This window comes from Coenobita brevimanus, chromosome 71 (assembly GCF_032717465.1).
Source record: "Coenobita brevimanus isolate Jiangsu-jjx chromosome 71, ASM3271746v2, whole genome shotgun sequence".
NCBI lineage: Eukaryota > Metazoa > Arthropoda > Malacostraca > Decapoda > Coenobitidae > Coenobita > Coenobita brevimanus.
The window spans coordinates 57,980,061-57,994,102 of record NC_137024.1 but is presented as its reverse complement, the minus strand read 5'-3'; the positions used below and the strand labels follow the sequence as shown (position 1 = coordinate 57,994,102).

The 14,042-nt window shown below is 38.3% G+C and overlaps 1 protein-coding gene across 4 annotated transcripts in view; it reads right to left on the bottom strand.

The window, feature by feature from the left end:
* Positions 1 to 14,042, bottom strand: part of for (cGMP-dependent protein kinase for) — an 884,581-nt gene that overhangs the window by 6,521 nt on the left and 864,018 nt on the right. For 3 of the 4 annotated variants that reach the window (XM_080277754.1, XM_080277753.1, XM_080277756.1), the window contains exons 9-13: positions 13,229 to 13,376; positions 11,859 to 12,022; positions 10,601 to 10,651; positions 1,892 to 2,069; positions 1,207 to 1,336 (exon numbers count right to left, since the gene is read on the bottom strand). In XM_080277754.1, the coding sequence (XP_080133880.1) occupies positions 1,207 to 1,336; positions 1,892 to 2,069; positions 10,601 to 10,651; positions 11,859 to 12,022; positions 13,229 to 13,376 (671 nt within the window). The remainder of the gene's footprint in view (positions 1 to 1,206; positions 1,337 to 1,891; positions 2,070 to 10,600; positions 10,652 to 11,858; positions 12,023 to 13,228; positions 13,377 to 14,042) is intronic. The other variant, XM_080277755.1, reaches the window with a different exon arrangement.

Here is a 14,042-nt window from a genome sequence, read left to right as displayed (position 1 = left end):
CTGTTTTCAACATTAGCTAGTGTATTATATTATTCTGTGGGCCAATATGATAATATTGAGTTATACATTTCACAAAATCATGTAGTTTTCCCTCCTTACTGTTGCTTAGTCTTAAGTGCCTTTAGGGGCACTACATGTATACAGTTTGTACTAGGTACTGTACTTCAAGTATTGTGGCTTAAAGCTAAGTTTCCCAAAGCAAGTCCTTGATCGTTTTCTGTATTGTGAATTCACTTGGCTGAGAAAAACAACACTAAACAGACTTCAGCTAGGCACTACAGCAGAGACCTACTTCAACACTAGTGGATATGAAGTAGCCTTATCTACATGCCACTATCTAAAGCTAACTAGTCACTTCTGCCACTTTTTGTGCAGTCTTGGTTTATTTTTCACTGTTTCATTTGCTGGTGATTCTTCAATTTCTCCTCTGTGACGAAAGTTGCCTGAAGTTGCCAAAGACACCTTGATACTTTTTTTTTTTTGTTCTCAAGTCGTTATGTCCAGCCTACCTATTTGCACTTTCTCTTGTCTTTTGTGTGTTGTGTGTTGTACTGTGTCTCAAGCTTCTCCTTCCTACTTTTGTAGTCCCTTGCACAAACCTGATGACCTCAGATATTTTTTTTTAATTCATTTACTTTTTATTTTACTATTATTTTTTTAGTGTACTCCACAACACAGTGTCTACAGGTCATCTGATATTCTATGGTCAGTCTTGTTCTGAGAAACAATTCACTTGCATCTCCCTTGTTTGGGATATTTGTGATATCTATGAAGCCTACAATAGAACATTATCTTTGAGATACATTCCAGGGCAAATTTCCTACATTGGTTCCTCTGCCACAAGCCTTCTTCCCCCTTTACTATGTTCCAGTTCAAGGTGACTCTCTGTGGTGCATTTGTCTATTACAGTACAGTATTCATCAAGATTATGGACCATTAGTCATCACTGAAGACCTTCATCACCATCACCAATTGATGGCCATTGACTCTCAAAGTTCTACTGTGGAACTCCAGCAACTGGACTAAGCTTTTCACTGCTTTAAATTTTAGAAATGGATTGTCCTACGGCAACTGCCTATAATTCTCTCTCTCTCTCTCGCTCTCTCTATTCTAGCAATCTTTTAAGGCTTTCTGCTTGTTATCTCTTATACATAAAGTACATACACTATCAGTTTTTACAATAGGCATCAATATTAGTGCATTCACCTGTGAGGAGCTCGAACATGAGAACACCCAGAGACCAGTAGTCAGCTGAAATGTCATGGCCTTTGTTGAGGATGACTTCTGGAGCAACATACTCTGGTGTCCCACAAAAAGTCCAAGTTTTTCTCCCTACCTGAAGATAAGAGGTAAGATGGGGGAATTCAGTGATGTTTTTTAAATATCAATTTTCAAATTATTATTCCTTGATTGTACATTCAAGCCAAAGGGTTTAAAGAAACACTGAAGATTACTTGTATTAATGTGCCATAAAATCTACCGGTTAGGGTTTCATTTTTCACATTATCAAGAAAAAACTGTTGTTATTTTTTGGTACAGCATTGTCAATCTGATGCCTGATACATGAAAATTAAGGGGGGGGGGGAGATACAATGTCCAAATATTAACAATAACAGCTGTTCATATAATACCCCCTATGAGGTGTAGAGACTTTAAACTTATGTTCTGTTGTCCAGTACACTTACAGTATTATACGACAGAAATGATTCCAGATGTTTTTTGAGGATTAAAATCAGTGTGCACTGCACAAACCCTTCACACCCAATTGGTGCAGTTTAGATTTCTAAACCACCAAGCATTATACTACTGGTACTGGTAATAATTACTATAAAGACTTTGCTTTAAAAATAAATGCAGTAAATATTTACTGTATATTCATTCAAATGCTTACCTGCAATCGCTTTGCAAACCCAAAATCTACGAGCTTAACATATCCCTTGAGATCAAGTAGTAGGTTTTCTGGCTTAAGGTCACGGTAAATGATGCCTTGTGAATGGAGGTAGTCAAATGCCTCCACCACACACGCAGTATAGAATCGAGTTGTCTGATCATCAAAGTTGCCTCTGTCCCTGCAATGATGAAAAGGCACAAATATAAGGATTAGAATCAAAGAAAACTTTGCTCATCAAGCTACCTTTGATAACTAGGACAATGAAAAAATTATCATCAGTAAAATAACTGAAATACTGTACAGGTATTAGTGAATGCCAGTTGGTGAAGTGGCACATTCATAAACAATATGATGTACAGTACTGTAAAAATATGATTTATTTAAGACTGTTAGATTTTTTTTTTTTTCCCAGATGTATTAAAATTTAATTCCTGAGGGAACTCAAAACTTTTTGGGTCTGTCACTGAGTTACATGTAAAAAAAAAAAAAAAATGTTGACTTGGAATCATTGTAAATATTGAAGTGAAAACTATTAGTAATGGTACTGCTGCTTACAATCTTTTTTCACTCCTGGAGTCAAAGCTATCATTTATCTAACTACTATACCATTTGTCCCATTATGATATGAATGTGGCAACCCTACAATTAACACTCTTGTTGCAAACAGCCACCACTGTTGTGAGATCAAAGAGCACTGTTCAGCATCTCTCCATCTCATGTAAGTATGGGAAATCAGATTAAGCTAATTATGACCTATCATTCCTTATCTTTCCCATCCTTTTTGTAGTTAGCTAACAGGATATTAAGACTGTGGTAAATTAATCCCCCTGACTTTTTACATGACTGAATGGTCTCAGATCCTTTAAATACTGATGGAAACACTGAATCTGACTTTAACACCTCCAATCAGAAAGGTATTTCCTGAGTGATCAGCATCATTAGAGGACAGTCAGGACAAAATAAAAAATATATATCCTCAAATGAAAAGGATGAAGGAAGCATTATTCCAAATGATACCAGATAACCTTCTTGTAATGATCTAATCTATAGCTACCGATTTCCATAAGTAGTTGAACTGACTTTACAGTACTGTATCACATACTGTACAGTGCATTAACAAAATCTGTATTACACACTGTACAATGCAGTAGCAAAAATCTTACAAATTTATCTGCTGCACTGAAGAGCATAAACATTAAAATCTCTGTTCTGAACAAAACACTGAATAATTCCTTAGATGCTGAAGCTTCCCCTTGGCTGAATTAGCCAAAATAAAATCCTGCTATCTAGCTACTCAACAGGGTGATAAAAGAATACATCTGTACATCTCTGTATAGCATAATATGCTCTCTCTCTCTCTCTCTCTCTCTCACACACACACACACACACACACACACACACACACACACACACAGGGTGATGGGTGATATAAGAAAATATAGTTTTCCAAATAGAAGTATAGCTAAATGGAACCAATTAGATGAATGTGTGGTAAGTGTTAAGAATATCCATACTTTCAAGGAAAAGTTGGATAGTTATAACACTGGAGAAACAGATCTTGAAAAGACAGTAGTTGTCCTAATAAGCATCCTCTAGTGGTGATCACAGTCACCCCACAGGGAATGCCAGCAACTGATGTCACCAAGATGAATTGGAGGAAGGGAATGAAGTAGCAAGGATAATATGAGTATACTACAGTACTCGATTCCTGTAGAATATAAATAAGAACACAAACACACACACACACACACACACACACACACATATTCACCATGCATACACCAAACATACATGAGTAAAAAGCTGAGAAAATGATGTAATAAACACAGCTAACATAACTACCCAGTCACATAAAGGACAAAGAAGCAGTGATAAATAAGATAATCAGCCATATATACAGCAAATCCCAATCATACCAAGTTTGCCTTTCTCAGGTCCTGGCCTGTCTGTAAGTCAGGTCATGGTTTTAGGCAGTCTAAACATAATAACACTGTTGTTATTGTTATTGCTCTTCCCCAGGATCATATGAATGTGTAAATCATTGGACTGTAGGTTGGTTGCCCTTCTCTTGCAATCCACCATCCTCCTTTCAGGGAACAGGAATGGAGGTAAGGGATGTTTGTTTAACCAGGCAACTCAGATAAATTGGTGCACCTCATGAAGGAATCCTTCTCTAACACATGGTAAAACCTTTGCAATATGGTTAAATTTTTTTGAACTGATATGTTTTAGCAATTGGACATACCGGTACTGTACATATTCTTTGCTCAATGATGTATTGGTTAGCATTATTTTGCTTTTATTCTGGCAATTTCTTGCACTCATTTCTGGTCAATAATACCCCGGTTTAATCTAATTAGCTGTGACAGGAAAATATTTTTGTTGGCCAGAGGTTCATCTCAGTCTTCAGCTGTCCATCCATCATGGCTGCCATGTGGGAAATCAGTTTTTTTGCCTGTATTATTTACTATACTTTCATGCCCATGGCTTGCCAACTACCTCTCGCTTTCCTACCAGCCACTCACTACTGATTTCTCACCCCTTTCTCTGGACCTACTTAACTTGAATTTTTCATTCTGCATTCTAGTGTCTCTCAGCACTACTGCTTATTCTTTATTCAACCCAGAATCAGATTATGATGATTCTGAAATGGAAGTAGGCCTACAGTACTGTACTTTTATCAACAATGTGTGAAAAGAGAAACTGTTCAGTGCACTGATAAGTGGTTTGAATCATTGTTGTCCTACATAAGTAATGTAGCATGATGACACTGTTCTCTTGCTATACTAAATATGATCTGTACATTATACAGATAACATGTTGAACTGTAAAGTGCATACTGTACAAGTTAAAGACAGGTGTATCATGATTTGGTCCCTGACTACAGTAAGCACCCTACACTGCCATCACTGCCTTCCATTTGTGGCTAAAGAATCATGACACAGTACCATAACTGCACAAAATACAGCAGACCCTCCCTTTACCATACCCCACTAGACCTAATATTGAATTTAATGAACACTTCGAGGTCCCTGGAAAAACTGTCGTACATAATGGACACTATCTGGTAAATGGAAAAAACTGCGTGCACCTTTCAGACAACCTTGGCCTACCAGATCAAACTGGTGGCGTGTGGGGTGACACAGAATGCAGTTACCAGTGCCGGTGGTGGTTTTACCAACTCGCTTGGGCTGATCATGAAGAAATGCTATGACAAGGGTGTAAAATTATGGGCCAAGTAAGTATAAAATGGGAATTCTTTTCATTTTTAGTACTAGCCTGTTTCACTTATATATATATTTTAGATTATGTGCTTGAAATCCCATTTCAGGGGGGAGGACCAATAGACTTACCAGATTATCGGTTTCATTGGATCAGGTTTCCTCTCCATTGATCTGGTACAGACAGGGGTCTACTGTATGATATGTGCATTATAACAGTGACTGATAAGCAATATTGTTTGAGAGAGAGAGAGAGAGAGAGAGAGAGAATATGAGTACAGTTTTCTGTACTTCAAATTCCCACATACTGTAGATATTGTTTAGACAGAAAAATGTTCATTCTGGCTTGGTTAATAAGAGTAAGCTTTCTTTCTCTGAAACATGGTACTGTACATGTATTTTAAAATTATCTAACGGTAATTATCATAAAATGCTGAGTAACAGAAAAAAAATTGTTTTCTCTAATGTCTCTGACATTTAATGATCAATGCAATTTGTTTTCAGTACATCAGTATCAAGCTTGTCTTGAAATGCAGCTTAATGTCTATATTGTGCTGCATTTAAAACTGGTAAAAAATGACATTTCATTTTACTCACTTTGTGTCCAGTGACATAACTCAAACTACTGCCAGCCAGTAACAATTACATACTTGCAAATGAGACTTTCAATTAATGTGGACAGGGAAGAAAAAAGTTTAGCATTTGTACCATGATGATGCAGGCTGAATTTCATCCAAATCCTGAAGCTCCAGCACAGAGGAAGAAAAAAAAAAAAAAAAAATCATGATGGTCAGTCAAGTCCAAGGATGTCAAGAGATGACGAAGTATCTCATTCTTTTATAATAAGCTTAAACTATTCTTATATTAATAATAACAATGTAAGTAAGTAACTGCTAAGGTTTGAAAGCAGAATGATTTTCTAACAAAACAAGAATGAATCATCTGCATCAATAAACTATTGTACTGTACTCAGCTATGGAAGTGTTAAGTAAGGAAAACTTGGGTCATGTTTTTCTCATTAGTGAATGTTGATGCTCTTTTTCTTTCCTTGCTTCTAAGATGGTTTCAAAACTTGGTGACTTTGAGCAGTAAAACTCGCATGTAGCTCACACAGAAAGTTCAACATTTTACGTTTACCAACAGTTGCTACGGGTGGGGGGGATATGGCCAAATTCAGAACCTCCTTCCCTAAGCAAAAACCTCATTAAACTTTGTGGGTCTTTCAATACTACTTTCATTGTCCTAATGAGGGTCTATCCAATCCTCACATTTAGATAAAAGGCCAAAATACAGTTGTGATATCCATTAGAAAACAGGTTTGGCCCTAAGAGGCGTACAACCCTATTTTTGCTCTTAGTACCCAATATATGCATTTTACTGGTAAATGATGTACAGGTGTATTGTGAAAATGAGGAAGTGACAAGTGTTTATAATCGCATTGTTCCTGAATAACCCCTCCAACTAAGCCAGAATTGAGAACCTTCTCCTGATCCATGTGGCAATTGTGGCAGAAATGAGTGAGTGAGTGGTCAACCAGCAACAGCTGTCCTCCAGTCTTGGGGAGGACAACAATGACGACATGGTCCATCAACTGCAAGCAAGCAATCGCCCTTGCAGGGCTGTCCCATGTAGTGAAACAGTGTTCCTTTACAGTAAACAGTGCCTTACCACAGAAAGGAGTGGGGAAGGGTGTGGGGGTTTGGTTTCTGGATGGAGGTCGCATTTGCGTCTCTCCACCAAGTTAACAGGGGCACCACAGTGGGCTCCACATCACGTCATTATTTCGTTATATAGTTACCACCCAGTAATGTAAATGGTTTCCTGGGTTACAGGAAACCATTGAGTTTGTCACTCAGTGTAAAGGCACCTAAAGGCAACACTACATTGAGTGAGTGGATGACAGATATGAATGGGAAAATCAGTTGGGTAGGTAGAAAATAAGCAAACAGTTTAGGAGGATGTTAAATAGGTAGAGGAGTATGCAGACAGGTACTGTAAATAACAGGTAAATAGGTGGGTATCCACAAAAATTGGTAGATGGGCAGGTAGGAAAATAAACAAGTAGAAGGGTACAATGGATGGTAACTAAGCTGAATGACAGGAAGGTAAGTATGGGAGAGGTAAAGGTAAGGATGGGGCAGATGCTTAGCTTAGCCATGATGCTTATCTCTATAACATTGGTCTCTGAGCCTGTGGCATTTTACTATATACACCCACTCTCCTGGGATACAAGGCCACTGTATCATCCAGGTTACCACAGTTGCCTCCCCTAGGTGTTATCCTCAGTACTCATTTCACTTAACAACCCACAAATGGTGGATGGACAGCCAAGCTGAGTGATGACAGCTGGCCTTCCTGGATTCAAACTCTGGCCTCTAAGAGGCTGGCAACTTCACACCTAGCAATACTGTACTAACCACTCATCCACTGCAGTAATGGTAGGATAGAAAGCAGGTAAATCAGTAGGTGGAACAGTAAAGAGGTAGATGGGTAGGACAGAATGTAACTGAAGATGAGTAGAGAGGATGGTAAATAGGTAGGTACCAGTAAGAGCTTATAGAGGGGTAGATGGATAGGTAGAATGGTAATTACATACATGTGAACACAGGAGAGTAATGACGCAGATGGGTACTCAGGATGGTAAATTAGTAGATGAGTAAGTAAGAAGGTAAATGGAAAGATAGTTCGGGAAGTAGGCAGAAAGGATTGTGGGCAGGAAGGAATGTAAAAAGTTAGGAGGGCAGATAAACAGACAAGAGCAGAAAGTTATGTAGATGGGAAGCTAAACAGGTAGGTTGGTACGTAGGGAGGTACGATGAAGAAATTTCAATGCTATGCACTTGCTCACCATTCTGAACTGCTGTTGTTGTTACTTAACCCTAGTCTGTCTGGCCGGGTAGATGTGCTGATTGTCTCTGTGGGGGCACCAGCACAATACATACACAATGCAGGAATCTGACTCTTCCTTGTGGCAGACAGCACCTTACCAGGGACAGACCAGAGTCCTCCCTTGGCAAGGTGTGGGGAAATACGAGGAAGTTTGGCTTCCAGATGGACACAGTACCTTTTCCACCCAGTGTGCATAGTGCCACCACATGCTTGTGAAGCAGCAGCCATACATCCACCTACCTCAAACTAGTTGTACCCATCTATCTCAAATGATCTGTGAGAGGGGTGGGAACAGAAGGAGGTGAGGAGGGAGTTAACTGCAATCCTATCCTCCTCCCTCACTTATAATCCCCTCTCACATACAATACAGTATAAATGATAGGTGGGTGTATGGTTCTGCTTCACTAATACTTGTCTAATGGTCAACAAGTGTATGATGAGAAATTTTCAAGTGTACATAGGTAGACTGGTAGATAGGATGGAGGATTTAGGAATTAATATAAGCATTCCTGTTTTACCTATTATTATTGCCCTTCTACCTATTCATATTGCTCCAGACCTAATCCTAGTTCTCATTTACCTGTTGCCCCTATCAGATTTTCTTGACCCTGTACCTGTCCTTATATCCCCACTACCTATTCATATTGCCATTCTACCTATTCCTATTGCCCATCACCTATTTCACTTGCCCATCTACATATTTCTATTGCCTTTCCATCTATTCCTAATAAACATCCACTTTTTCTTACTGCCTCTCTACCAATTCTCATTGGCCTTCCCATTCATAATATGAATCTGTTTTTATTGTTCCATTACTGTACCCATTGGTAGTAGCACTGTACCTATTCCTATTGCTCTTATATTTATTTCTACTGCCAAACTACCTGTTCCTCATGTCCCTCTACCTAATTCCACTGAACCTCTTTCTCTCCTGTTACAGAATCCCCATACTGGGGTTGATCATGGTACAGCTGATGTTTTCAATGGACTGAAAGGTAAACCAAGTGCCAAAACCAGCTAATTACTTCCCAACAGTTGATGGTAGCTGTTGAGAAAAAAGAAATTTGAGATGTGCAATAAGATCTGAAACAATGTGAAAGTCTCAGCTTGGACTCCACGTACAGTCACTCAGAAGGATCACTAAGTGACTGTACTTGTGGCTTAATGCTTCTTGCCTAACAGTGATGACTGTGTGACTAGTTACCAAGCTTGTAGCTTGGCAGCCACCCATCCATTACCTAATAATCATCTATCTCCTATCTTTTTATGTTCTCTATTCCTACTGTCCCTCTACCTAATAACCTATCTCATATTTATTCATGACAGGTGGCTTGGCCCTTGTCTTGGCACACCTTTTGTATTTCATGAAATGTTGAGGTAGTTTCATTTACATTTCACAAGCACAATGGAATTATAGCACCTCTCTCTCTCCTTAACTTTGTGGGAAACTGAGAAGATTCCCAAACCACACCCTACTTGTGTGTGGCAGTAACAAGCAACAAAAATTGCTCTCCTTTGGTACCAGCATAAGTATAAAATACAGGTATTATGCACATGCAGTTCGTACTATCTGATTCAATAGTTAACCTGGGCATTCTAGTGCATCCAGTACAAGTAAATTAAAACTGGTCATAATTAACTTCACATTACCTATCATTCTCAAATTAGGCAAACTTTCTGAATTGCAAGACAGCAGTGGAAAAAGTCAAAATAAGCATCAGTCACAAGTCAAAACACACTTAGGAGAGATGTGCCAATACATGTCTCTCTACTCTTATCAGCCAAACACAAGAATCTATAAGCATCAGAACAGTCATATTGTGTCAGCACTTCATAAGCATAAAACTGCAAAATAAAAGAATAGTTGACCTTTACAACAACACATAGAATAAAGGCCTAATCAAAAATATAGATACTCTACATAAAATGATTGAGATGTATGTGCTCTATGGCACATAAGAATCTATACTGAATCAATTTCAAATACAATAATACTGTATGTTGTATTTTTCAAAAAGCATTTTCAGTACAATAATTCTTTTATTGCTCCAGCAAAGATAATATCCTGCGCTTCAAGTCATACCCTTCAAAGCTCTTCACAAACCACATGTTAATGTTTTATGAGCACTGCAATCAGCAAGGCAGCTAACAGACTGTAGTCCACTAAAATGAACTGTTGCAATATACATAGCAATCAGTGTTAGTAAAATGATGGGTAATGGCATGTTAATATACAATCAATGGTGCATGAACTTGTGGCTATCCTTTCTGATGCTAACAATTATCACCTATAAGAGATACTGCTACAAGACATCTTATAATCTGAGAATCGTTTTCATTCAGGTGGACATATATATATATATATATATATATAATTATGTATATAAAGTTACTACAGATGGACTGGTAATACAAATATTATATAAATTCACACACAATAAAAAGACCATTAGCATCTCTTCAAGGGAAAATGTTAACAACAATGGACTGATATCTTTCTGTGACGGCACAACATGATGGACTATCAGACTGGGTCAAGTACGGCAAAGGCTCTCTAGGGTAGCAGTGCAGGGCACACATGGAGTCAACCTTGCTTTACCTCGTTAGGCAACCAAAGCCGAATCCTTGATGGGTTGGTTGTGTCTGTCGCCTTGCCGGTTAAAAAATTGGAAAGGCAAATCAGGAGAGAAGGTTGTGCTGGCCCAGATTATACTATGTGTTGTCAAATAAATGAGCAGCTGGTCATGGGTCTAAGACAGTATACAGAATCATCAGTCTTTGTTATAAAGAAAAACCAGTGTAGAATTATAGCATTGGTTACACCTCACTGTTAATAGGAAATGAGAGCCAAATAATGGAAAAAAATAACTGAAGAATCATTCAGATAACTGAGGTCTCCACTCCTTCAGCACATAGACATTCACATTTTTTAAAAACTGAACAGTTTCTGGATACATATATATGAGCTCAATTCCATACACATATTTGATATTTGAAATTCATAAAACAGGAGAACTAGGTATTGCATCTTAACATAAATGGCTGCAATTTTCAGACCATACAAAGTACTGTAGTTTTGGTTACTCTATTCTTGTTTAAAGAAGATAAATTGAAAACATTTAACATGATCTCAAAAACAATTTGAAGTTAACAAAAATTCAAAATTACCTACAGTACATAGTACTGTACCTTTGTGTGCGACCACATTATGTTTAGATGCATTTATGTAGTGCATTGCTAAATTCATAAAAAGTATGCTATACCGTACCTGCACAATAATGTTAATTCAGTATCTTCACTGGTGGCTACCAAAAGATTTAAGGAATGCCATGCATGATGCTCCATTAGCATCCAAAAAAATGTCAACACTGCCTCTGGTGTGCTTGAGGAGAGTTGGATGCTGTGCTCTGCTGCTTTACCTGAGTGCACTTGCTGACACACTCACTCTCACCATACCGTCTCATGTTCTAATGCAGTAATTTCTGTGTTTTTCTTCATGCACCAATACCTTCTACTCTTGTTACTCATTCACTTAATATTTATCCATCTGCCTAGTCAAAATCTTGTCATTCACATGCCTCAAAAAGCCCTAAACTCAACCCACCTACCTGAGCTGACTAACTCAACCTTACCCACCTGCCTCAGTGATTTGTCTTACACCTTCCTTCCTTCCTTCCCATACAGTATTGTGCTGTCTTCCAATGGACTCACCTAACCATTACTTTCATTTGTATCTTGGATTGCTTTATTATAGTACCTTCAACCTCATTATACCCCTACTTTTGTAATTCACCTATTATCTGCTTTAACCACCTACCAGTACGCCACCTTCACTTTGCTTATCTTTCATGGCTTACCTGAGGATGGTCCAGAGCTCCCCACCAAGGCATGACTCCATCAGCATGTAGAGGTACTTGCGATCCTTGAAAGTCTTGAAGAGCTTGACAATGAAGTCACAGTTGGCTTCCATCATGATATCCTTTTCAGACATGATGTGCTGCTGTTGTCTCGTCTCAACAATCTTTAAAATAATTTTATGTTTTAGCTTCCTTATCACTAATCACTTGTCATCAAAACAACAATGAAACTTCAATACAATTGAATTCACTTATTCAAAAATTCTTTTTCTACTGCCAAAAATACAATTCCATTTTTCTTTTCAGCTTCTACAGCAACACTGGCATCCCCAAGGAAGCGATGAAAAGCTGCTTCCAACCACCTCCAGCACTATGAGAAAGGAGGGGACATTAAACTGTCCACTGTCTATTATTCAGGGACATGAGTGTCTAAGTACTCCAATGCACAATAACTAAAATTCAACTGACTCTAAGGTTTCATCAATGGCAAGAGTTTTTGTGTCATCCATTTCCTCCAACTTGGCTAGAATCAACCAACTTCCCATGTGGTACAAGAATGTGACCTTATTCTCTCGTGGTGTGAAACTTTGATTATAGATTCTGACCTGTACTTTAACACTTCTCACATGATTCTTGTGTATCTACCCTACTGCAGGTTCCCTGATTTCCTTCTGCATGTCCACTGTTAGTCTTTGTTTCTTGGGTATGCTATTTTGCAACTCTGTCTTTACAGTACATGTTTGAAGAATATTAAGTGCTGAGGGTTTGGTTCCTTCCCATCTTAGCTAGGAAGCCCATATCTCACTGTCTACACTGAAGGATTTAGTAATTCTTAACATCAAATGTGCCTGTGAAAACATTCATGGTAAATAAATTGCTTTAAGATGTGGTTACGTTCAAACATGATGATTATCATCTCAAATAAAAAAATATACCAGTATGCAGTATAATCATATTTATTAAATAAAAAAAGACTGCAGAAAAGTATAAATGTGTATCTGAGATGATAGTCAGGCACAGCCTACTTCTCTTATTCATGTAAACAACAAAGAAAAACTGATTTACTGAGATAAATGCCATTTTCATTTCTTTCAATACAAATACTTAACTGCACACTCTATTACTGAATAATGAATAACTGGCAACCTACATGAAACTATTCGAAAACTGATTAACAGCAACTTTACTGTGGAGGACATGCTAAGTGAAAGTGTGTTGACAAAAGAATTACAGTACTGTAGATCACACGAGATACAGTTACCAGTAATCAGTATGTCTTCATGCTGTCCTTAAAATGACAGCCTCTGTTAATTTGTGTTATATGTTAATTTGTGTTATATAACAATGAATAATAATATCAGTTGCTTTACCTGACTCTTCTTCATCTGCTTAAGGGCAAAAGAGCGGCTGGAGTCTCCTGCTATTTGAACCAGCTCTACCCGACCAAAACCACCCACACCCAACGTCGCAATCTTACGCAAGTCAGTCAGTTTAATATTGGCGAACTCCTCATTCATCCTGGGAAATTAAAAGATATGAGCTGAAACATTTTGAAATATTTTTTATCACACAACATCAAGAATCCGTAAACTTCTGAAATAACATACAACCATTCTATCTGTGATAGGCTTTAACACTTAATATTATTCTGAAAGTTTTTTTTAGTGTCTGAACAATCAGTATCATAAGTGCAGTGCAGTATCCATACATGCATAGATCATCTAATTCAGTGTTGCCCCGTGAGGAGCGAAGGAGCCCAGGGGAGACGAGTCGGTCCTGACATTTATGATGACAGTGACCAGCCTCACTCATCCCTGAGTGGCACTATGTGAGCAATAAGCCCCAATCACCCTTGGATACAAACTTACACAGGCTCAATCCAACTGGAGCATCCTGCTTACCCACTAAACCACCAGGCTCCATAATTTGGATACCTGTATGTGGTTAACACCCAGCACAGTAAATGGTTTCCTGGTGTACAGGAAACCATTTGGCTTGTCCCTCACTGTAGGGTCACCTATAGACAACAGGAAGAGAAAAGAATGATGGAAAGAAAGACAGAAGAGGATGGAAGGAAGGAAGAGAGGACAGGGCAGTTACCTGAGAGCAACACTACATCAAGCGAGCAGATGGTGAGTGCCCCCACCTACCACCTAGTACAAAATAGGGTATCAATTTTTCAAT